Source organism: Trichoderma virens (assembly GCF_000170995.1).
Source record: "Trichoderma virens Gv29-8 chromosome Unknown TRIVIscaffold_4, whole genome shotgun sequence".
NCBI classification, from domain to species: domain Eukaryota; kingdom Fungi; phylum Ascomycota; class Sordariomycetes; order Hypocreales; family Hypocreaceae; genus Trichoderma; species Trichoderma virens.
Genome location: NW_014013745.1, coordinates 664,137 through 688,881, shown reverse-complemented (window position 1 = coordinate 688,881; position 24,745 = coordinate 664,137). Strand labels below are relative to the sequence as shown.

General features: G+C 51.4%; 7 protein-coding genes across 7 annotated transcripts; 3 read left to right on the top strand and 4 right to left on the bottom strand.

The window, feature by feature from the left end:
* Window positions 1-291: 291 nt before the first annotated feature.
* TRIVIDRAFT_84438 (uncharacterized protein) lies at window positions 292-1,980 on the top strand (the record flags this gene model as incomplete). Its single annotated transcript, XM_014103149.1, has 3 exons — window positions 292-633; window positions 686-768; window positions 854-1,980. 3 exons carry the CDS (start codon window positions 452-454, stop codon window positions 1,858-1,860), a joined length of 1,272 nt encoding a protein of 423 aa, XP_013958624.1.
* Window positions 1,981-8,263: 6,283 nt separating this feature from the next.
* Window positions 8,264-9,876, top strand: TRIVIDRAFT_71765 (uncharacterized protein; the record flags this gene model as incomplete). The annotated part of the gene is made up of 3 exons (XM_014103148.1): window positions 8,264-8,497; window positions 8,603-9,333; window positions 9,405-9,876. 3 exons carry the CDS (start codon window positions 8,409-8,411, stop codon window positions 9,515-9,517), a joined length of 933 nt encoding a protein of 310 aa, XP_013958623.1.
* On the bottom strand, window positions 9,869-12,537 carry TRIVIDRAFT_229853 (uncharacterized protein; the record flags this gene model as incomplete). Its single annotated transcript, XM_014103147.1, has 7 exons — window positions 9,869-11,149; window positions 11,205-11,666; window positions 11,722-11,952; window positions 12,008-12,136; window positions 12,194-12,261; window positions 12,313-12,432; window positions 12,507-12,537. 7 exons carry the CDS (start codon window positions 12,535-12,537, stop codon window positions 9,911-9,913), a joined length of 2,280 nt encoding a protein of 759 aa, XP_013958622.1.
* A 473-nt stretch (window positions 12,538-13,010) lies between these two features.
* On the bottom strand, window positions 13,011-13,637 carry TRIVIDRAFT_71761 (uncharacterized protein; the record flags this gene model as incomplete). The annotated part of the gene is made up of 3 exons (XM_014103146.1): window positions 13,011-13,258; window positions 13,315-13,429; window positions 13,560-13,637. 3 exons carry the CDS (start codon window positions 13,589-13,591, stop codon window positions 13,184-13,186), a joined length of 222 nt encoding a protein of 73 aa, XP_013958621.1.
* A 666-nt stretch (window positions 13,638-14,303) lies between these two features.
* Window positions 14,304-16,402, top strand: TRIVIDRAFT_29877 (uncharacterized protein; the record flags this gene model as incomplete). The annotated part of the gene is made up of 4 exons (XM_014103145.1): window positions 14,304-14,880; window positions 14,944-15,133; window positions 15,186-15,778; window positions 15,834-16,402. The coding sequence occupies 4 exons, from the start codon at window positions 14,304-14,306 to the stop codon at window positions 16,400-16,402; spliced, it is 1,929 nt and encodes a 642-aa protein (XP_013958620.1).
* Window positions 16,403-16,604: 202 nt separating this feature from the next.
* On the bottom strand, window positions 16,605-17,510 carry TRIVIDRAFT_61203 (uncharacterized protein; the record flags this gene model as incomplete). The annotated part of the gene is made up of 1 exon (XM_014103144.1): window positions 16,605-17,510. The coding sequence occupies one exon, from the start codon at window positions 17,508-17,510 to the stop codon at window positions 16,605-16,607; it is 906 nt and encodes a 301-aa protein (XP_013958619.1).
* An 898-nt stretch (window positions 17,511-18,408) lies between these two features.
* On the bottom strand, window positions 18,409-20,500 carry TRIVIDRAFT_208477 (uncharacterized protein; the record flags this gene model as incomplete). The annotated part of the gene is made up of 6 exons (XM_014103143.1): window positions 18,409-18,586; window positions 18,904-19,186; window positions 19,242-19,746; window positions 19,819-19,953; window positions 20,029-20,115; window positions 20,187-20,500. The coding sequence occupies 6 exons, from the start codon at window positions 20,481-20,483 to the stop codon at window positions 18,409-18,411; spliced, it is 1,485 nt and encodes a 494-aa protein (XP_013958618.1).
* Window positions 20,501-24,745: the final 4,245 nt, after the last annotated feature.

The following is a 24,745-nucleotide window of genomic DNA, read 5'->3' as shown; positions in this document are numbered from 1 at the left end:
TAAAAATTCCAATGACTTGGCCCGCCTCCGGCCTGCGCCGGTTCAGCCCACCTCCAGCCGGGCGGATCATTGACGGCCCGGCGTTTCTTCTGTGCTCCGTAATTGTGCCGGCAGCAGCAAGGCAGAAGGTGGGAGGGCTAGTGCGCTTAGGTACACGCTACCTCTGGATGCAGGGAGCAGGATGCTGCTTACTAAGTAGCCGGTACTTTGGAGGCTGGGCTACGTCGCGCTGTGGCTACCTGGAGGGACAAGTGAAGCTCAGATCAGCAACTCCAGCTTCATTCAATACCAGCATTTCGCCATTCCAGCCGGAGACGAGCATCTTCGACCTTGCAACAAACGAGAAAAACAAATCGAATTCACGATTCTGCCGCCGTTACCACCACCCTCTCCTCTAGAATACCTCACCTAGAAGCTTCTCGAACTCGACCCAACCCACTCCCCTCCCACCATGGCCGCCGGCGACTCGAGCCGGGTCAAAGAAGCCCAAGACCTCGTCAAGACGGACCCGAGAAAGGCAGAGGCTGCTTTCAAAGAAATCATATCCAAGGCCCCCGCGGCAACCTCAGATGCTGCCACGCGCGAGTACGAAGCTGCTTTGATAAGCTTGGGAGAACTCTACCGGGATGAGAAGTCAGTTGTGATGGCAGCGGCATTGCGTTTGCGGAGCTAATCTCTCCAACAGGAAGACTCAGGAACTCGTCACCTTGGTGCAGGAAAGCCGGACGGTGTTTTCATCCTTTGCCAAGGCCAAGTCCTCGAAGCTGGGTATGTCTCGTCTCTTTGATGCTCCGAACCAAAGCTCGCCTTTGGGCAATGATTGCTGACTGATTGATGCCTTGGCAACATACAGTCCGCCAGCTCCTGGACCTGTTCAAAGATATCCCCAACAGCGTCGACGTCGAAGTTGCCGTCACAAAAGATTGCATAGAATGGGCCACCTCCGAGCGCCGTGCCTTCCAGCGCCAGGACCTCCAAGTCCGCCTGGTCACCCTCTATATGTCCAAGCAGACCTACTACGACGCCCTCACCCTCATCAACGGCCTTCTCCGTGAGCTCAAGCGCCTCGACGACAAGCTCCGCCTCGTCGAAGTCCAGCTCCTCGAATCCCGAGTCTACCATGCCCTGGGCAACATTCCCAAGGCCCGCGCGGCTTTGACGAGCGCGAGGACAAGCGCTGCCAGTGTTTACACCCCTCCACTGCTGCAGGCCAACCTTGACATGCAGAGCGGAATGCTTCACGCTGAAGATAAGGACTTCAACACGGCGTTCTCGTACTTCATCGAGGCGTTGGACGGATATCACACTCAGGAAGAGGCCCCCAAAGCCCAGGCTGCATTGCAGTACATGCTCCTCTGCAAGATCATGTTGAACCTGGTCGACGATGTCAACCAGCTCATGGCATCCAAGCAGGCCGTCAAATACGCCGGAAAGAACCTCGAGGCCATGAAGGCCATTGCCCGAGCCCACGCAAACCGATCCTTGGAAGAGTACGAACGAGCACTGTCTGCCTACCGATACGAGCTTGGCAGCGACACCTTCATCCGCAACCACCTTCGCCGCCTGTACGATGCCCTGTTGGAGCAGAACCTCATCAAGGTTATTGAGCCCTTCTCACGAGTCGAGATTGATCACATTGCCAAGATGGTGGGTCTCGACACCCAGCAGGTGGAGAGGAAGCTGTCACAGATGATTCTCGACAAGGTCATCATTGGCGTGTTGGATCAGGGTGCTGGTTGCCTTATTATTTACGACGAGACACAGCGGGACGAGTCGTATGACTCTGCTCTGGCGACAATTGAGAAGCTGAGCAACGTGGTGGATGTGCTGTACACGAACCAGGCCTCCATGCTTGAGTAGAGGAAAAATACAACGGGCATTGAGATGAGGATGATGGTTAGAGAACGGATCTTGTATTGTAATGTGTTAGTCACGGTAGATGAGGCGCTTGTTCATCCAAAAGACTTGCCGTCCCTACTGAAATTGTCCATTGTACTTTCGCATATGTGATGAAAGAAAGGTACAGTTCTGTAACCCAAGTGTGAATCTTTTCTCATTCCATCATGGCGTAATTCATTCTCTTCGTGGAGACAAAAGGGTAACCGAAAAGCCAACCGTCCCGTATTCCACGAATCCGTACATACAAGAAGCTCTGGTAGTACATCCTAGCATGAGCAAAAAGGTAAATCATATTTCCCTCCTTAAACCAAACCGAACAATCCAACCGCTCAAGTGGTATCTTTTCCCTAAATACAGTTGTAATAAAAAAAAAGTCAAACCCGAACCGGGAACCAAGCCAAGCCAGAGCCAAAAGTAAATCAAACCGGATCCCTTTCCAACGCCAACTCATGCATATAGTTGTTATTTTTGCTTCAAGTACCTTGACTCTGCCCAACACCGATGAAATGCTATATCAAAAAATCTACAAGGCGATTTGTTCCGTTTCTGCCGGCCATGAATCCAACAAAAATACAATTGTACCGGCAGAACAAGTTTCAGGTTAATATGAATAAAAAAAAAGGTAGACCTTTTCCTGTTGTTCGTCTCATTCAATGAAACATTACTCCAGGAGACGGGCCCACGGAGGTTCGACGCCGCTGTGCTTCTCCGAGAATAAGCGCAAACAGTCTCTTGGCGAGCTCTCCTTCATCCCAGCCACCTATCTGGGATTTAAAGGCGTCGACGCATTCGAGATGCCACTTCTCCAGCACCAAAGACTCGCCCATGCTAGTGACGACTTTTCCGAGGTAGCGTCGGGAGACAGGCTCGTACTCTTCGCTGAAGGGGCTCTGCCGCCGCATCTGCAGGAGTGTATCGAGGAAAATCCAGTGCCGACGAGTCCAGACCGTCTGGGAAGGAGGTTCTCGTCTCCCTCGCTTCTTTGATGCCCGTTTTTTCGTCACTCCTGAGGGCTTAATGATCCTTGGTGCGAGTTTTTGTGGCGGTTGCTGCTGCTGCCTACCCATGCTTCCTTTGCCTGCCCGCGGCTCTACATGGGTTGGTATGGGGGCGGCGGTGATGATATCCTCTTGGGATACATCTTCGTTAGCTCGGCCGCGTTGTTCGCGAATTTGAGCTTGCTCCTGAGGTGATAACACGCTGCTTGTAAACTCAACCACTCGCCCTGGCGTATGGGGCTTCAAAGGAGAACGAAGACTTGATTTCTTTGGCGAGGCGTGCTTTGACGGCAGCGGCCTTAATAAAGACGGAAGGGTGGGCGAACTTCCACTAGCATTCGACGTTGCCACTTGCCACCTGTGAATGTCTTCGTGGGTCAGCTGCATCCTTGGGGGAGTCGCGGCTGCGAGTGAAGACGAGGGCTGAAAGAAGGAATCGCTGCCATGTCCTGGATGTGGCGTAAAGTTTTGCTTCTGAGCAATGACGGGGAGAGAAGCTTTCTCAGCAGGAGTGCCAGGGGATGAGGATTGCTCAGCCATTTGCTCATCAGCCGGTGGATCAGGTCGAACAGTTGAAGGAATAGGATCTGTGCGACGAAGATTTCGCGGACCATTTCCATTTTGAGAGATTCTTGAAAACTTTGATGTCGTGGGCATCGCTGGAGGTTCTTGTCGAGGTCTAGCAGGCTCTGTTTGTTGAACGGTTGGCTCGGCAGGGGCTTTGGTTTTGGCCGGCATGAATTTTTCAGCCAATAGCCCCGGAATAGCAGCCGGCGAGGAGAAAAAGGATGATAAGTCAAACCGCTTGGACTTGGATGAAGTCGCGGGTTCCTGTTCTTGTTGATTCCGTGCAATCAGGGAATGCTCCTCGCCTCCAAAACTTCTATCGGCTTGCCGGCTAATCGACTGTCTGATGCGAGATGACTTTGGCAGGTCATTCGGAGCAACAAGAGTTGCAGCTGGTGCTCGTTGTGCGTCTCTCCAGGAGCTTGATGGGCCCGGTGCCGTGCCACGATCTTGTACCAAGGGCATCATCGACTGCTGGGGTTCTTGGCGAGGTGGCACTTCTCGCCGTGCTTCGTATTCCCAGATATCAATATCATCATCGTCGTCGTCTTCTTCATCCTCATCCTGATCTTCTTCCTGCTCCTGTTCTTCCAGCTCCTGTTCTTCTTGTTCTTCCGCCTGTTCTTCCTCTTCCACTTCGTCCTCATTCTCTTGCTCCTCTTCTTCCTCCTGCTCCTCTTCCTCGTCTTCCTCGAGATCTTGCTCCTCCTCATCCTCCTCCTCAGCCCTCTCAGGCTCTTCTCCAGCGCCATCAACTTGACCAAAGGGGAAAGCATTCCTAATGCTCGAGAAGCGCGTTGCTCGCAGCAATGAGTTAACCCCCTTTACAAGGGGACTTATAGGTCCCTCCCTATCGAGCCAACCCGTAGCACCGCCACTCGGAGGCGTGTTGCCCAGAGAGCTTGCAATGGATTCTCTCGATGGAGGTCGCCTCCTATGTAGGGGGTCATTTGGTCCCATATCAAGTGCCTGGCGTGCTCCGCTAAAACTCATACCAAAAGCCTCAGTATTAGCAGTCACCCTATAATTCACAGGCGCCTTGTTGATATTCGACTGGTCGCGACTAAAATGAAACAATTGTGGCGGGCTTTTACTCGGAAGCCCTTGTGACGACTCTTTGCTCGCGGAGCTCCTGAATGGGCTTCCCAGATGTTTCTCTCGGTCTCCTGGTGAAGGGGGATCGGATGTGACGTTTTGTAAAACGCGGCCCGCTCGCATTATTGAAGAAAGGACAGGTCGTACTGCCTGATACTGCGCGGGTTCCGGGGGGACGGATTGGGGTTCCTGGAGCGGCGATGACATTTGATGGAGTGGTGTGGCCTTTACTGGCTGTGCTTCGTACTCGGGTGTAGGCTCTAGCTGCTCGGGTTGCTCTAGAGGGTCGGAGCGTATTTCTTCGTCGGCATAATCGTCCTTGTGCGTAGGCTGACGGCGCCCAAAAAGGCTTGCTCTCAAGCGATCCAAAGGTTCGTATAGAGGGACTTCGTGCTCCTCATGCTCCTCGTGCTCGTGCTCCTCGTGCTCCTCGATTTCTTCCTGCTCAGCATATTCTCCCTCTTCCTCCTGTTGCTCCTCATCCTCTTCCAGTTCTTGTTCCAGATGTTCCGCCACTTCCTCTTCCCCTTCCTCTTCATGCAGTCCATGCTCTTCAAACTCTTCCACTCCAGCCTTCTCCTCCTCCTCCATTTCTTGTTGCTGCTCCTCATGGCCTGCTAACTCTTCTTCTCTTTCTTCTTCCTCCTCCTCCTCCTCCTCCAGCAGCTCCATTTCGTGCTCCAGCTCTCCCTCATGCTCGTCGTGTTCTTCAAAATCCCCGTGTTCTGCTTGTTCCTCATACTCTTCCTCTTGCCCTTCGTGCTCTTCAAATTCCTCTTGTTCTGCATGCTCAGCATGATCTTCATATTCTTCTTCTTGTCCTTCGTGCTCTTCAAATTCTTCGTGTGCTTCGTGCTCACTCTCTTCTTCGACATCCCGTACGGGGGAGCTTATTATATCGGGTGATGGTGGTGTTGGTAACCTAACCGCACTTGGTCCAGCCGTTCTCTGGATTTGCGCAGTCAATGGTCCCTCATCTGCAACTTCATCCGCATATTCTTCAGCATATTCTTCCACATCATTTTCAACGTTGTCTTCCACGGGCTCGTCATTATCCTCGGCTGGCTCCTCCTCCTCCTCCTCCTCCTCCTCCTCCTCCTCCTCCTCCTCCTCCTCCTCCTCGGCTGGCTCTTCTTCCTCTCCTTGCAATCCGTACTCCATCAAATCGACTTCTCGTTCGGTTCGAGTGGCGGCAAAATTCAAGGGCTTAGGGTTAGCAGCATCAAGGTAGTTCTGAGGAATCTCAGAGAAGGAGTCTTCGTAAATGTTCGAGCGGCCCTCTCGGGACTGTGCGGATGCCGGCCGTCTACCAGCCTTAGTGGGCGTCGGCTCTTCCTCCCGTTGGTCAAACTTGAACAGCCTTCCCGACCTCTTTGCAGCGGACCTCAACAGCGTCTGATGTCTTGGTGGCGATGATCCCATCTTCCTAGGTTTGCGAGACCACCACGGACTCTCGCTCAGACGCGCCTTTCTGGCAGCTTCCCTTATGATGGGAATAAACTCCACCTCTTTTTCTGGCTCTTCTTCGATCTCGGGCAACTCAGGGATCTCGATTGCTTCTGTGATATCCACTGGATCGCTAGTTTGAGCAACCTCCTGTCTTAGTGACGCCAGAGTGTTGTTGATTATCAGATGTGTTTCTTCACCCAGCTCCTCGTCATCATGGGCAGCAGACATAAAGGTGCTATTACCGTGGTGACTCCCTTGGAAAGAAGGAATGGAATCCATGAAGATCATACTAAAATCTTCACCCTGAGCGATCGTATCGTTGGTCTGAGAGCTAAAGTCATGGTGCTCGTCCACAGTAGAATGGTCGCTTGCTTCTGGAGCACGGTCAGTGTTTCTAGTACCAGCAACTTCCAACGGCCTATTTTTGGAAGGCAATCGTATTGTCGTCGAAGGCTGCGCTGAAGCTTTAGGCGTCGGTTCATCATCAGATTCCGTATCTGCATTGGATGCGGCATCGGCACCTGGAGCATTGCCATTGGCACGTTGCCCCGAGGGAGGCCGTATGAGATCCACAGCGTCGGTTTCGCTTGGTCGGCGAATATTTTGCAAACTTCTCTCTGCTGCTGCTTCTTCCGCTATTCCAACCAGCTCATCGGGGGCCATTGCCTGTCGTCTTCGCCCTCGTTTCGCAGGTCCTAGCTCGCTGGACGGTTGGTTAACCTGGGTTTTGGGCGGACGCCCTCGCTTTACGGTTGCCGGCGTGGCCTGAACATTCTCTTTTTCTTCAAAATGCAGCTCCGCGGTGTTTTCTCCTGTGAATCTCTCTTCACGTACACGACGTGGGTTTCTGCTGATTGGTGACCCTGCTCTCCTCTTTACCCCAGCCGTCGGGAGAGGCGTTCCATTGGAAAGTCGAGTGCGGCTCCGTCTCCTACTAGGAGTTATCGCAGTTGTGAGCTCATCTTCGGCGGATTCCCTCAGCGGGACCGTAGTCGTGATTGTGTCATCCGCCCTGCGCCGCACTGTGGGCGACTGGACCGGCGACTTGAAGAGCTTCCTCCTCGTGCCGCTGGATGCAGTGGCCATCTCGTCGTCGCCCTCCGTCTCGACCGTGACCGGTAACCGCTGCGGCGACAATGAATCCCCGGCTTGCGGCTCAAACGTCTGCTTCCTGGGCGAGGCTAGCGAGATTCTTCGTTGCGGGCTGCGCGACACGCGACGTGACGCGGACTCGGGCGCAAAGCTAGGAAATGATATAGTGGGTTCATTCAGCGGGTCAGGCGAGGACATAATATCAACACTAGGCGTGTTGGGGTCCGCGATGCTGTGCCAGCGGAGGTTGAACGAGGCGGGTTTGGATCCGGACTTTTTGCGCCGGGGCATCTGCAGCAAGCAGGTGTTTCATTCCAGATCTGTTGTCGCAGATTACATGAACCAGAGCCGCAGGGCCAGCCACGGCGTGAAGAGCTTGCGAAGGGTTGGAGGTATTCGTCACCGACGGAGACGAGGAAAGCTACATCAGTCTGGCTTTTTCGGATATTGCCTACAGTGGTTTAGCCGATCTGAGCTCTGCTCTGTTTTTACGATTTTAACATTTTCTGCGAAACCTTCTTTTTTTGGCCGCAGTATCGTTACTCCGGTGCCGCCGGTCAATTGTCACTGTTTGATGTACCTCTTTACACGCATGCCCGCATTGAAGTGATTTGTGCCTACTAAGCTACTATACGAAGCACTGTACGGAAGGGTGCTCAGTGACATTCCTCTTCATTTCCCCAGACTTGCCAGGGCTCATTCCCAGGCTCTCGGAAGCATCTCTCAATCCAAACGCAAGTCTCGTGCTTGCTCGCACTAACAACCTCCAGCATTTTAAAACACACGCTTGCGCCTTAGTGATTGCCGCCATCCCCGATACAGCACCTACCTCGGCACCCGCATTTCTGTAATCACAATCACAAACACTGGGCGATCTTGTCGCCCCCGAAGCCGCCAAAAACACCCCGCCAAAGTCACATGCAATGCCCCCAAGCTTCAGCGCACTAGCGGGCTCCCACGGGGGAGACATGACTTCATTCCAGCGCTCTCTGCCGCGCTAAGGCGGAACAATGCGGTTACAGACAAGTCGCCGGCTTCAAACATCCAACAGGGACCTCGGCTTGCATCTGTCAGGGGCCCATCGACGACGGTCAGACGTCCGGAATAGTTTTCTGTTTCCCTCGACGATATAGAATCGGGCCTTTCGCACAACCGCATGCGACCCGAGAAACGCCGTTTTACTCTTGCGTCGTCTTATCGCCGGGTATCAATTCGATAGCAAAGTCACTGGTCACAGAGGCCTCGCAGCACTGCAACATCGACAAAGTCATCCAAGCCGCCGATTCAGTTCCTCGACAGTTCAGCACTATGGCTTCCAAGTCTCCGATTCCCCAGAACGACAATGTCGCACATGCCCTGGCCGGCGCTGGCGGCGGCATTTTGTCCATGATTTTGACGTAAGATGTCTCCATCTCGTGTCTTTGTCGCCCACCGTCTTGTTCCGGGATTGCGATATCGCATCACGACAGCGATGTCCTTGGCTAACATCTGCCCTCGTGTAGCTACCCCCTCATCACCCTCTCTACCAGAGCCCAGGTCGAGTCGAAAAAAGCCGAGAGCAAGTTCACCGAGGCCATCCAGAAAATCATCGCGCGCGAGGGCGTCTCGGGCCTCTACTCGGGCATCAACTCGGCTCTGTTTGGCATCAGCGTCACCAACTTCATCTACTACTACTGGTACGAATGGACCCGGGCCTTCTTTGAAAAGGCCGCCGCCCGCGCCGGCCGTGCCAGCAAGAAGCTCACCACGATCGAGTCCATGATCGCCGGTGCCATTGCCGGCTCCGCGACCGTCATCATCACCAACCCCATCTGGGTTGTCAACACGCGCATCACCACGCGCCGACAGGACCCAGATCTCGAGGCCGGTGCTGGCGGCAAGCCAAGCAAGGCTCCCACCACGCTGGGAACCCTCATGGCCCTCTTGAAGAACGAGGGACCCCGGGCCTTGTTTGCCGGAGTCATTCCAGCGCTGGTGCTGGTCATCAACCCTATTCTTCAGTACACGCTCTTTGAGCAAATGAAGAATACCGTGGAGAAGAAGAGGAAGATCACGCCCACAATGGCGTTCGTGCTAGGAGCTTTGGGCAAGCTCTTTGCAACTTCAGTGACATATCCCTACATCACTGTAAAGAGCCAGATGCACGTCGCTGCCCATAGCGAAAAGAAGGAGGGCATGTCTCAGACTTTGAGTCGTGTCGTTAAAGAGGAAGGCTATTCTGGTCTATACAAGGGTGAGTCAATCCATATGCAAGTAGAGCAAGTTAAATAGGAGCATGAGCGACTAACAAAAAGCAAATGACAGGCATTGGCCCGAAGGTTACTCAGAGCGTCCTAACAGCGGCCTTCCTCTTTGCCTTCAAGGATGTTCTCTATGAGCAGATGGTGAGGCTCAGGATGGGCCGCAAGAAGGCGTAAGCTACTCCTACTGCAATTAGTGGTCGCTTCTACCACACAAAAGCATGCACTCTCTTCTTCCAACAGCTTGTATCACAGTATCAGACGCTGGCTTGGGGGGTCAATAGATAGGGGCCGCAATTTTCTTCGGCTGTACCATTAGTGTACCATCACCATAGGCAAGGTGAATTTACGTAAGGGCAGTTGATATCCCTGGAGGTATAGAGTGGGTTTCTGGAACGAGTTCAAACGAATTTTAGGTTGATGGATGTATGTCACGAATGGATACCTTGGGACCTCTTCTTTCTTTCTCTTCTTCTTAGCATCTCTTACATAGGCTCCGGGAGCAAAGAAAATAAGAGATGGGATTTTAATAAGTCATTTTTCTTTATTAAATATTTACAAATGCCTGCTTCATGCTAATGGCAGTATCTTTGGAACAATCCATGATTCATGATATGCCTTTTGCGGAGTTGGAATCTCGACCTTGATCTTCAAATTATCCAGATCCTTTGACTTTTCCATCGCCTTTTGCACTGCTGAAATGGCGATTTTCGTGGCAATGCATGACTTGAGTCCATTCTTGGTAGCCGAGGCCCATCGTTGGTGAGAGCCGACGGAGAAGGACTCCTCGGCTGTCATCTTACTCAGGGCCTCGAAACCTCTCTTAGCGCCCTCCACTGCTCTCTCTGCATACTCAAAGAGCTCATCGATGCCCGTGTCGGGTTGCAGCGTTCCGGCCGTAAACTCCTCAAAGGTAGGCAAGACGGGAAGACCAACCGGCGCAAACGGCCTCATCCGAATCTCGTACCGGAGTTCGTCGGTGCCATACGGCCTAGGCGGCGCCTTGATAAGCTTGAGGCGATTCAGAACAGTGTACAGACAAGACAGCGAGTCAGACAACTCCCAAGTGACGGCGGCGTCTAGCAACGAGAGGCGAGTATACATGAGCGATCGCTGCAGCTGTGCGGCGATGGTGGGGTCTGAATTTCCGGGCTGCCCGTGTGTCTCCTCGACTCTCTTGATAACAAACGATTTGATCCGTTCGGTGTGGTGGAGGCGGGACTTGGAGATGTAGTTGAGGTACCAGTACATGCCGGCAAGTTCATCGGATTGGTAAACCTCCAGCTCAAAGCCTAGCTGGATAATCTGCTCCATCTGCCGTAGCTTGTATAAATATGTCCATGATGATAAGGGCAGCGAATAAGACTCCACGCCACCACTGCTCATTGATGGCCAGTGCATGGTCGGCTGCTCCTTTACCTTGACCTGGAGGATCTGGTCGATTTCTTCCGCATCTACCTGGAGGCTCTCCCAATCACGAAGAAGATGACACAGAGTCCTTCTCACGCGACATCGATTCTGGCAAGTCGTGCGTAGGATATCTAAAAACGGCTGAGCTGCTCTTGTCCTGAAGAGCTCCATCTGCTGCGCCATGGCGTACCGTGGATCTTGAACAGCCTCGACCTCATCGTTAAGTCTATCAAGATACTGATGTGCCGGCATTGTAAGAATGGCAAAGTCATCGTCAAGAAGTTGGCGGATACTCATAGACCCTAGAACTTCCATGGCGTCAAACAGGAATGTCTGTAGCAGTGTTCGTACATATACTATAGGCTGCGGTTTCTTCGCTTGAAATGTAGATACAAACGTCTGTATTTTTGTTTGTCAGCATAGATGGGCCATCCGCTGGAAGATGGCCACTTACGAGCAAGCACTGCGAGTCCCTATAATGTAAAACATCGATGAGCTCTAGGCCGTCTTCAAACAGACCCTTTAGGTGGCCGAAAGCGACGTCAAACTCCAGCTGAACGATGGGCCGTGGAGGCATAGTGCTGGCCAGCTTCCTCTGTAGCTTGGCGCTGAAGGCTTCATCTACCGGTGAGGCGAGAGAGTGAGATTTGTTCAAGGCCGGTAAGATGGCGAGGCCTTCCCTCCAGGGCTTCTTCGCCAAATCAGGCTCTTTCATGTGTTTTGGGCATTCTACTGCATCCAGGAATATGTGCCTCAGCTCTAGCCGAAGCACCAGGGCGTCAACGAGATTGTCAGGGACAGAGCCGCGTTGTGACTTGAGAGCTGCCATTGCCTCGATTAGGACGTCCCGGATCGCACTTGTTGGTAGGTTTGCCATAAGTGTGCGGTTATATGTGTTGGTAACGAAATCCTCTTCCTATATGTTGCTCGAATAACAGAATCACCAGTATCGCCTGAACATAGACACTCACCTCGTAATAGTGCTCCGACTTGATTCTCTCATTCACGTAACCACAGCTCTTGAGCATGCTTAGACAATATGCCCGCAGGACCTGGAGCATGGGCTGTTCGTCTGGATCATGGCCACCGTTGCGGATAAATGTGGCTTCCTGGATGCTTCGGGGATCCGGCATTGAGAGGGCTTCGATGTAGAAGCTTGTGAAGAGTGTTTGAGAGAGAGGGTATCCCAGGTGCCATGACATCTAATCAACCATGAGCTCTTGAAATATGACCTGGCGCGATCCTTTCCACACTAACCTCATGACATAAGAGCTGGTCTATGATGCCGAGGACCTCCTCTGGCAGCAGTGGTCTGGAGACGTCATAAAGATGTTCCACTTCAGCGTCTGTGGTGGAGCACCCGCTGTCCATCTTGGGATCCATGATCTATCGCCATGTGAGAAGAGAATAACCTCGCACAAGGCAGTCCTGCCGAACACGAACCTCCAGAGCTGAGACAGAGTCAAACAGCGTAAAGAAGCCATCCTTGACGATGGCCCCAGGCTCAAGGGCTGTAGTTCGGAGTTAGCTTACGCGCACTGCGCGGGAATGCGATTGCTCACTCTTGACAGCATCTGAAAATTTTGCCGTTATGTCCACGGCGACTACACCCTCGCTCCTGATGTTGGGCGGCAGCGTATCCTGAGGAGCAGAGCCCTGGCCCAGCGATAATCTCGCGATTTCTGCGCTGCCTCGAGATTAGAAATTTTGCTGATGGTGAGGGGAGATTGTGATGGCTGGAGCATCTTTTTCGCACCGTCTGGCACCCCAACGCCAAAGTCAGCCATGGTTATAAATGGTTCACGCTCAGGGAGGATTAGCTTGGCATTATTGCGCGGGATATTTCCTTGCTTCAACGAGAAAAGAAAGGGAAGATGTAGAGTTCGATGCTCCCTTGCGGTGGCTTGAAATGGGGTGTGATTTTGGCGACTACTAGAGGCAGGCACTGTTTCGCGGGCCGAGACACAGACCTAAGACGGGACGGATGAAAGACAGCGCCAGATGCTGAGCAACGCCCCTCCTTTGCGAGCCCGGTTTTCGACTGTCAGTTTACATGAATGATAAGAGGCATAAATTCAGTTTCCTTTTAGGAGATTTACCCGGATTGCGACTTTGCATAAGACCAATAGCTTCATGTGAGGCTTCAGTCGCATTCCCCACCATACATAAAGTATTCCGTATTCCCCTCCCAAATTTATATCGGTTCACAATGTGACGCATGGCCTGCTCAAAGCGCCCGAACAGCCCACGATGGATGCTTCATTTGCCTTAATATATTGATGTATTGCAGCAATTATTTATTTTACAACGCCAGCAATTTGGAACTCTAGCCCCATTCGCATGGCTTTTCTCATTGTCGCTTCCCAGCGTCTATAACAACATCATTTCGCCTTCTCATCCACACTCTTCTTCCCATACACCCATGTGTACGGTTTAAGAAGAGGCGCTCTCGGCCATAGCGGCGGCGTTTGCGGCGGCAAGATCCTTGGGCTCACCAGCCTTGCCGTCCTACTGAGGCATTAACAACCTGGTTCCGGCTCTTGCTCATCGTCCAATTCACATACCTTCCACGAAGCAAATCGCAGCTCGGAAACAGCACGTCGCTCGGCAACAATTCTCTTGTCCTCCTTGAGGCTTCGGCGGATAGCACGGGAGGCAACGGCCAGGTAGCGGTTGTAGCTATTTCATGACAAGTCAGTCAGTTTATGGGCTCGCAGAGTTCGGCAGAAAAAAGTCGCAACGCAGCGGTCGTGGGGGTATTCGGGACGGTGAGGGCGAGGCCGATTCGGCAGGGGATCAATTGACATACGTCAAACCGGCGGCTTTCCACGCAGCAGTCATCTTGGCGAATGGATGGGTTGAACGGCGAAAATAGGCGTTGTTAATGATTGCCGATTGAATCTTTGCCAGAATCGAGCGCTTGACCTGCACTAACACCTGAGGCTTCAAGGAGTCACGTGCTTTGGAGCTGCTGACTCAGCGACTGTTGTCGGCATCTTCCTCAGCTCCGACCAATAGAATTCGCATACCCAAGCTATACTGAAGTTCTTACCTGTACTTCCACCAACTCCTACCAATTGAAGCTCGGTTACTTATTGTCGAAGCTTGTGCTGGCCAGGATTGGATCAGATCTGAAGACTTGCCTGCCTGCTCGACGAAAAGGTGCTTGTGCCAGGGTCTAATCAGGATTGCATCAGCAAGCTCAGTATAAGCTAGGATGATGAGGTAAGCAGACTTGCTTTGGTTCGGCACCTCTCCTTTTGCTGAGATGATCTTAGTGATGGCCCGAACAAGGAGAACATGCAGGCAGAATAGTTAAAACATAAAGTCGGTCCATGACGGAAGAACTTGGTAGCGCCAATGGAATCCCAGACTCTGAGACATTGAAGCCTTGACCAAGACTCCTTTTCCGCCTCTGCTCACCAGAGCTCTTCTTGGCAATTGAGTTGCTTAATCTCATGCGTAAAAGGCATTGATCTTTATTAATCTGCCGCTACCCTCATACCCCTTCTTTGTTTAGGCGTGCTTGTATTTTGTCGACTCCAAAGAAAAAATGTCTTCTACCCTGCCGGGAAGACGACGCCGACCACAAGAACTGCTCCTTCCCAATGGCAAGAAGATAATCGTAACGCTGCCTGAGGATCTCGAGGACATTCGCCGCAAATACCAGAATGACCGTGATACCCAAGTGGAAGTAGTGGTTCACGGCTCCATAGAGCACAGCCAATACCTTCGCCAGTCCAGAGATCACCACGAAGAGCGCCGGCAATTGCTGCGAGAACAACACGGGCCTGCATTTGAAGAATGGGAAGACATTCAGAACCAACTTTCCTCGGTGACTACAGAGCTGGAACGTCTGGAGAATCAGGCATCAGGACTATATGGCAACTTTAACAAGTTTGGCTACGATGCTGCCGTGCGGACCTACAATGACGAGGAGCCGCCCATTGCTTCTTCGCACACATCCATCTCGGAGAAATCCCGTGAGCAAGGGGGTGAGCGTCACGGAGAAACCACCAAGCTTTTTAAGCGACCTGTGATTAGGCAATGGTTTCATCAAGGTTTGCTATGGAGAGCGTCCGAGCAGACGGAAATCATGGCCATTGAGCTCTTCTTGGATCTTGTGTATGGTATGTTGACGCTTGCCATATAAATCGGGTAAAATTTGGCCAGAGATAATAACAACTAAACAGTTGGCATCATTCATTCCAATGGTGAGCATATGGCAGAAGAAGCGACCGGATACGAGCTACTCCGTTTCGTCATCACATTCGTCATGACGTGGAGGATATGGACAAGCATTACTCTTACACTCAGCTGGTTTGAGTCAGACGATGTTGTCACCAGGCTGGAGATTTTATTCTGCATCTCTTGTCTCATTGGGTAAGCATACTAAACATCAAGTGGATGCAAGATTTTAGCTGACTGACGATAGCTATACTACAAATATGACCCATATCTTTGACGAAGACCCAGCACACAATACTTATGTACAACTTGTGTCTTTCTATCTCGCCGCGCGAGTATTTACTGCAATATTCTATGGGATGACCGCCTATCTCCTACCCATGATCAAAGGCATCATGATTTGCCAAATATTCGGCACTGCCATCCCAACAGCTCTATGGATCGCCAGCATCTACGTCGACATGCCCGGTCGTCTGGGATTCATCGTTCCAGCACTGGTCCTCGACATGTACGGACACGTCTTCTTCCTTGGACTATTCCTATATATCCAAGGAAAAGCCCCTGAGGGTATATGGAAGAAGCGTCTAAGCAGCATGTTTGAGTTTTATCCCGCTATAAGCATCGAACACCGAGTCGAAAGGATGAACGCATTCGTATCCCTGGTTCTCGGGTATTCGGTTGTTGCGATTCTCTTCCAGAGCGACGGCGGCTATAATATCAATGCGTTTCTAGGGAAAGCCATTCTGGGTCTGATGCAAGCCTTTACTTTCAACTGGATTTACTTTGATATTGACGCCAGCAACTTAAATTTGCATGCAATTCGTCGTTCTCGGATTTCCGGTTAGATTTTGCGCATACTCTCCCTTTTATTGGTACACTGCTAACAACGAAACAGCTGGAATTTGGGAATTTGCTCATCTTATGTTCGTAATGGGCTATATTGTCGCCACATCAGCTCTGTCAAGGCTCGTCTTGGCTACAGACGTGCCAGACACCAATCCGGAACAGCTCGCAGAGCCTTACCGAGACAGCGCTGAAGATCACTTCAACGCAGGCGTCCGTTTCTTTTACTGCCACGGCCTCGCCATCGCTCTTCTTTCCATGGGAGCTATTTCCTTTTCCCATGAGCATAAAAAGCTCCCCATGCTTCGGCTATCCAAGAATGTCAGGCTCGCAAATCGCATTGCTGTCTGCATTGTTATGTTCTTCTTGCCGCTGGCGCACTCACTTCGGTCTCTTAGTCTCATTTCTGTCACACTGAGCTTGTCGATATGGGTACTCATTGTGGAGCTATGGGGGAAATCGTGTACAGATGACCCCTTTATCGGCGAAAAGGATGGCTGCTGTGTGACATACTATGCAAAATGCAAGAAGAAGGATCTCAAGAAGATAACTTCTTCGCATGAACGACGGCCAAGCGGTGAGATATTGGAATTGGGAAGAGGGGAGAAGACGGCAATTTAGATTGACTCGCTATCAAACAGCAATCAATACCGTGCAGAAGAAGAGATGAGGTGACATAACAAGCAAATACATTAGTAAACTAATAATATACATCATTATCATATCAAATTAAAAAGGAAATTCTATCGGTCAACGGGTATTCTTCAATCTTCTCCTTCACGTAATCCCCTCACAAAACCATTCGCCAACGAATAAATCCCACTCAGCAGACAAGAGATGCCGTAGCAATAGCTTGATGCATCCTCCTCCTATCAACCTCCTTCTTCAGCATCATCAAGCAGCTTGCCACCACCAACACCTCCAGCTGCTCTGCTTCCCCCTTGGCCCCCTCCCACTCCCTCAGATTCATCATCAGCCTGCCTCCATTCCCTGCCGTCGACGCCCTCGACCCCTGTGTCCTCACTTGTTCATTCCTCAGGAATTGCGCCACCGGAATCCTCTTCTCTTCTTGACCGCCGCCCTCAAGAGCCACCATGATAATCCGATCCAGAACCATCAAACTGTTGGCTCCAGCAGCTTTCCTCTCATCGCGTCCCGCATATCGCCACTGAAACGTACCGAGATGCGTGCGGAACACTTGCGATCGCGTAGTAAGCCCCTTATTAACAACCTCAAATTCCTCATCATGGGCCAAGACCCCGGCAAGCTCCATCTTAGGCGGCTTGCCAGGCCCAAATCGATATGTAGTCCGACAAACGGGATTCTCCTCCGAGTCACCAGCACGGATAAGAATGCAGCTGCCGGAGTATCGAAGTGGACGCAGAGACTCGTAGGCAAGATCTGTAGTGGTTCCTGAAGACAGATCTACGTTGTATACGGGGATGGGATCCGGTCGAGGCGGGAGGGGAAGAGCGATGAGTGGGCGGCCGAGAGTTTCAATCTGGAAGGCCTTGGTGCAGCGGAATGTTGGTTGTGATGAAGACGATGAGCCCGAGGCATCGATGAAGTCATATTGGGGAAGAGAAGCGCTGGAGCGTGAGGATGTGGTGGAGAGGGCTCTGAGCTCGTAGCTGCCGGATTCGTAGGCAGGGGGGAGAGAGGAGGCTATTGTGGAGGATCGGGAGGATCTTCGGTTGAGGAAGAGCACCTCTGTTTGAGTAGCAGACATTGTATCTGATGGCGATGAAGATATCTGCGTATTAAAAGCAGTGGAAATAAGACGTAAACTAATGAAACACAAGTTGAATATAAAAGGTTAAATATTGTAGACTGTGCTGTTGTTGCTGTTTTGCTTGTAAGCCTCTGATATCAAGCTCCAGATGTCTCCATCTCCACGTCGCTACTTATACTCTCTCATGGGCACTACTACCAAGGCAGTAACCCAAATCCCATCCCCTTGGGCGCTCATCACCCGAAGCCGTGAATCATCAAAGCCCAGCAAACCGACCAAACCGACCAATACGCAGCCTCACTGCCACGCAACAATCCCCCATTCCAGCACCTTTCACCTCTCAGCTCCTGCCCTCTAGCGCCACTCTCGTGCATGTGGCTGGGTCAAAAGCGGAGCTGTCAGTCTCCACTCTGTCCAAATACGCAGAATACGATGAACGCGGACCAATCACTCTCCTCAAAGTGGACACCGGCTAGCGCGATGCTGCTGGGAGGATCCTTCTGTGGACCCTGCCGAAAGCATAATCGCACCTTCCGCAAGTCTCGCTGTCTCGTGCCTCGTGGGAAGCCTTGAGTGGCTGTGCGGGGGGGCTTCGAGAAGCTTGCTGAGACTGATGCTTGGGATGAGATCAGTCCTGAAACTTGGAGAATTGACGTAAATTCTCTGTTTTTAATGAACAGAGCTAGTAAACTTGCTGACGGTATCAGTACTATTGAGGTTTAGCATCGAGGAAATGTTGAATATTCCACGCCAGGCACGGCTGACCAACTGCCGTATTCCTCGTAACATTCACTCCCGATCCGAAAGGCAGCGGATGTGTTGTAGCTGCAGTAGATGCAACGGCAAGGCACTAATATTACACGGCACCTCTATTTTGTATACGTGTAAGCAACCTCTAGGATGGGGTGTCATCTGCCATATCAGGGGATTCTCCCAGCCCGATTCTTTCCATGTGTGACTGTTGACTACACGCTCTATTCATCAGCCCGTACGCAGTATTGCCGTGTGTATGTCTGCAGCCGCTCTCCTTCTGTGTCCTCTCTTCCCGACTCTCCTCTCGCCCACTGCCTGGGCTAATTAACATTCACAAATGTGACCTCTTCTTACAGCATTGCATAGATTATTATCTATTCAAATGATAAAAGCAAAACCACATACACCAACAAAGTCGACTTTCAACGACCCCTACACACTAATCATCGCCATCTCGTCATGTTGAATCATACGCCGGTCCATCTCCGATTTCATATCCATCATCAAAATAGTGTCGAATAAATCCACTGCAAACGAACGCTGCCAATATGTCAACTTGCTCAAATACAAAAATCTGCTTCGCTACCGACGCCTTCCAAAAAATGTAATGTCATTGTCCAACTGCTCATCCACCCACCTGGGCCATTGGTTAAACGTCTGGTGCCCTTGGTCCACACGCGCGTTGAGATGCTTGAGCCAACGAATGAATCCGGGGTCGATGCGGCTACTCTCTTGTCGAACAGGGTGCTTCTCTCGCACCTCGTATTCTTGTTCGTTGATGAAAGCCATGATTTGCGACAGCGCTATCCAATGGGTGTGCAACAGAATGACGACTTGGTTGTTGCCGTTGATGAGCTCCTGGAAAGAGGCATGCGGCAACAGCATCCACCACGCGTATTGTCTCGAATTGGCCTTGTACGCTACAACGATCCATGTCAGCACAATGTTGGTTATCAGATGTGGCCTTCAGCCTACCTTCGAATGAGTTGGTCAGTAGTTGGGATGAAATCGTCATCAGCTGTTCGTGATATTCGATTTCAACCTGGTGCGTACAGAGCGGAAGCAGGTTCGTAATGGATTCAATAGCCATCTCCGCCCACCCCCTCTGAATCAGCGGCAGCCCCTCCATGTATGGTGCAAGGACTTCATCTTGGTTCGACTCAAACAGGTTACTAAAAAGAGGCTTGATGCTCTTAAACATCATTTGCATCCCCACAATGACAATGCCGCGAATGAACGTCATGTACTCGGCCAAGCCGTCTTCAAGGCTGACGGACTGGAAAGTCAATGCAAAGCAGGTGGCTACTAGGGCGTTGGCCTCCTCGTAAGTCGTCTCTATCCTTGACGTATCTGTTAATCGCTTCTTGATTGCCTTGACGGCTTTGATGCGATGCCCCATGGCCACCGGCGCAAGGTTAGGGTCTGTGTGCATCAGCTCCGAGGCCGCATACCCCAGGATGGCATGCATAAGAAACTCATGCTGGAAAGCGCGCGTCAGTACACTAATGGGAAAATAGGCAAGGTACATCTGCTAGGCATGCTTCAAACATACGTTGTGCGCAATGCTTGGAATCTCGTGAGTCCAAATCTCTTCCTGCTTCAGAGGATGGTGGGGGTAGCACTGTGTCAAAAAGTACTGGAAGCATCGCATATCCTGCAAGCTGAACAGGGGAATCTGATTGTGAGGCTATGGGCAGTGTCAGCCAAGTCCCAAAGCTGGCTGTTGGCTGTGTGGCGTGATAAACCCCTCGCTGAGACATACCTGGTGCGTGATCTGAGGCGAAGCAGGGTACTCGCACTTCAGGCCTGTCTTGAGACAGTGACCGCAGGCTGGGTGTGTCTCTTGACACTACAGTAAAGCATATGTGCAATCAGCATCTTTCTCTTTCACCAATCGCAACGAGGGCTTTACGAGTTTACCTTGATGCGTCGCCTCTTGCAGTTGTAGCATCCCCGACGGCTCTTGGTATGGCCTCTCCGCTCCAGCCGCTGCCTCTGATGCGCCGGAAGTCGGCGGAGGCTCAGGTCAACGGCGTTTTGGTTGCTGTTACTGCTGTTGGACAGGCTCCGGGCGCTGGAATACGGGGGCGTGTGCATTCCTCCTGACGACCCAGAGAGCGAGCCCGTCGACTGGCCCTGCATCGCATCCACGAAGCCCATGTCATCCGTCTGCAGAAAGGCGGCATAGTCGAACTCAGAGGGATCGGGGTACGACATGATGTCGTTGTCGAAGGGCTGTAGGTCCATGCTAGGCGACAGAAAGAAACATGCGCGCCTTTCTCTTGGCAGACTATGCGCACGTCTGCACGAATTCGGTTCGCCGGTGACTCTCGACAGCCCCACGCGCGCTTCGTTCGGGTTTATTGCAACATCCACAGAAGCCTGATTGGTGCGCGGGTGTAGATGCAGTCAGAAATCGCCTGGATGTCGCAAGAAACACGGCAACTAAATGCGCAATGCCGAGTGGGTTAAATATTCGTAGATGGAGCTCCCCAGAGTCGCGAATATTGTCGACATACGAGTACAGCTTGGCTGCCGGAAATGGAAGTAGAAGCTGTTCGCCTAACAACCGGCAGTGGGATGGCAGTGTAGTTGTTTAGTACTTTTAGCCGCATGGGAACGGAGCGGCTTTACTCCGTACCCACGTACTCCGTGCAAATATATAACTCTTGATGCCACCAATGAATTTCTCAGGGCGAGCTTGAGCCAAGGCGAAATGCGGCGCAGCAATGCCTTAGCACAAGGCACCAGTATTTCCACGATGGCTTCCACACATGCTTCCAGTCGATCAGCTGGTCCATTCTTGGTTGGCGTGCTTCTGACTTTCTCCAGCTTGGTTCCTTTTAGTATAGCACGCTGACGATTTCGTGGCTGCTCTGCACCGAGATGTTGCATCCATTTTGCTTTACGAGGCTTGGTAGATTTGATGACCGAAGGGGCCAAGCCGCAGCGTCATTTGACTTCAAGTACAGGGTCGTGCATCTTGATGCAAGCTTGGAGGTGTAGGGATGATATGTTTGGCGCAGATGAGAAGGGGTCCAACGCATGAGGTAGTTGACTAGATAAGAACCATGGGAGATAGAAGTAGCTGAGTCTTGCTGTAAGTGATGGTGGTGATGTGCCAGCAACTGTTCTTCCCCCCGCAACTGGTCTTCTATTTCTAAATCAAACGGGCTACAGGCCTGAATAATTCCGCTCATCTGGCAACAACTTGAATGCCATATCCGTGATATTCCTCGAATGCAGCAATTAAGGTTTGTATTACCTAGGGTAGGTAGGTCAGTTCGTTATTCGTACTTGGTACTGTACTGCGCATCTCGGCCTCGGCACTCGCCTCACCCACAACCCCGCGTTACTTCCCCAACTCTAGGGTAGGCATTGATATTGGCAGGAATCCCCCCACGAGCTCGGTGAAGCAATTGAGCTTCAACGTCATGAAAGCAATGCTGCATGAATCGTGGCGTTTGTCGGTGATTGTTGGCGTCTTTCTTCCTCATGATGATGACGATATATATAGTATCGACTGCTACTATTCGACATTCCTCTTGCGCTTGTGGGTAATCGGCACAGAAGCTTTGTTGTATGCGTGTTTCCACAGACATACTCGGTGAGTGATTGGGTGTTAACATGCTGCAAAAATAGAGAGCTCAACAGACCGATTAGTTGAACTAAGTAACTAAAACTATTTCAATATCAAGTGATGAACCCTAGCCCTTCTGCTCGAAACGTATAGATATCGCTTCTCAATGCTCTACCGCAAAGCACCTCTTCACAATGCACAAAGCACTGCATATAGGCCTTGACGATGATAGAAAGCGCAGCTCAGGTCATCTCAGGTCATCATTGGGGGCCGAAAACTCCATATCTCCTGTATCCATTTTCAACGTTCGGTAGCAGCCGATCGTAGGGGTCAGGAGGTAACAGTCGGCTAGAATCTCAGTAGCGCCCAACGCGAATCGGCCTGACAGACCTTCCATTACCGGTTGGTCGACGAAGCAAATGAGAACGTGGCCAACAACTCGATCAGGTCCAGGCCCAGCAGGCATGGTGCTAATAAACTGGATACAGTGGCGCCTCGCCGCAACTCGAATCAAACTGTCACATCACCGTGCCATGCCATTTGATGGTGGTGATGCCATTCCCCATGATTTGAGCTTGTTGCGAACAAGACTCAGGCCAAGCTCTGGCGCCCTGCCAGCGCTTACTGGTACAGTACGCAATTTCCGGGCCTGGCGGTTACAAGTATATACAGCAGGCAAGCTACAGGTGATGGCTCGACCAAATACACGCTCGTCCTAGTAGATGCGGCGGGTAGCAATGTCACCAAGATTACCAGGGAACGTATATAGATTGAAGCTCCAACTGAAACGCCCAAGAATGTTCGATGAGATGGACAGATAACAGAGGTCAGGCCGACAATTTACAAGAACTATGCCAGGAGCAGCCGCTCCACTGGGGCCGAGTCGACCCATTGGTCAACAAGCCGGACAACGGTGACAGAATATGCGTGTACTCCGTATGAGGTACCCGTATATATTAAGTACCAATATACTTGTATGAGTAGAAGCTCTGGGATGCCATGATTGGCTCATGGTTCATGTTTCCTGTGCCGGGTATCCCCGGCCCCTGTCACTGGACACTGCCTGAACAAGAATCAAGGTATACAGCAGCGACATGGGGGCACCAGGCTGTTGACATCTTGGCCAAAGGTCTAGAATAGGAACTGGAGAAGAGGAAAAGGGGAGAGCAATTTGACATATCGCGCCATTCGGTTAACGGAGTGCATGGAGGCTGTTCTTTATACAGGGCCAACGCATTCCAAGAGATTGTCTGCCCACCTCCTTTTCGCGCTCAGCAACGACGCCCTCATATTAGTAATCCTGCGAGTCTGTGTGGAATCGGAAAATGGACTACTGTTTCTGTTACTGTAGGGAGAATCGCAAACACTCTCCAAACGGGCTCTTGGTCCGAGCCACAAAAGGTGTACGAGTACTTGTACCCACGTGTTTGCATATAGCAGCATAGATGTACCCACTACGAGTAATCTTCTACTAATATGCTCATACTACAAATATTAAATTCTGACAAAGACGGTAATAATAGCAGACACTCCCCGCTGCCTCAGCTTCTGTGATGGCTGAAAGCCTAGAGCCCAAGCTGAGCCCAAGCTGAGCGCACAGGACTTGAAAATTCGAGAAGTCGTCTGCCAAACCCCTGTCCTTTGGAGTAGTTCTGGACTGCCAAGAGCGCAAAAGGAAAAAAAAATGGGAAAAACCCAACCGCTATCTTTGTGTTCCGGATAGCCTAGCGATTGGCAGGTCTTAGCTTTGAGGCCGAGCCAACGTGGCCAGGGGTGGAGCTTGTTCGCCAAGTGAAGCACAACGGCTGAAAAAATCGACCGGTGCCGTTAGTCAAGGCTTGGATGCGATCTAGGCTGTTTTGATCTCGCGGCCTTTTTCTGTCTTTTTCTTTTTTGTTTCACGTTAGTGGCGTAAAAGTTAATGTGCGCAGATAAACATGTGAAGCAGCTCGATTGGAGCCACGTTGGCGGATGCAGAATGCAGAATGCAAATGCTGCAGCTATCCGAAGCAAAGTTTAAGATGGAACTGTCTCACTGCCCCGTGGAATAAAAAAAAAAAAAAGGTGTGCTCCGTGAGACAATCGCACACAAAAGGGCCTGGCAAAATCAATTATATTGTGTGCGGAGAATGAGACTCCATACCGTTATATGTGTCCGGCGTACTCCGTGCTCCGTATTCCGTATACATTCCATTGAGGGAATCATCCTTCGATGCCGGTCTCCGATTTGTTTGCCTCGTTCATTGTGGCCAAGTTCCAGGCCCCTTCCATTCTGGTGAGCATGAAACAAATAGCCTAGCATCGACGACCCTGGCACCGACAAGGGGTGAACGCGTTGCCTGCCGGGGGTGTGGATGAGGCCCTATCCTTGTTCGTGTGCAGTAGATGCGGTGTCAGTTCCATACTAGACCTCCCTACGGATACCTGGAAACAAGTTTACAGCCCATCAAGTAAAGTTTCCAACTCGATCTCAACGGTAGGATCGAATGCAGCGCCAAGATGAACTCTAGGGTCTAGGCAAGAGGGAATACGAAGAGCAATGCGTGACACACACTCGTATTCTGTCGATCGTTCTGCGCATGCGTGTACATACAGTACAGTGTGTTTGTCGTCTTACATGAGCCCTCGCAGCCCACTTCCCAGATCCAAAGTATCCACGCAGCTACGAGAAAGAGTAATTTGGGGGGTTTGCTTGCCATTGCTTGTTTTTAATTTGTCCGAGGTGAAAAGGGTAAAGGCCTCATCGGCGTTGATCCGTTTAATAGTGCGTGTATCAGGAGAGGATGGGAGTGTGGAGGAAGCACGATATTGTGGCATCGTATGGCATGGAACGAAAGTGACAGAAACAAGACAACCGCCGATGGCGTGGCCGAGCCCACATGGCCAAAGCCTCAACCTT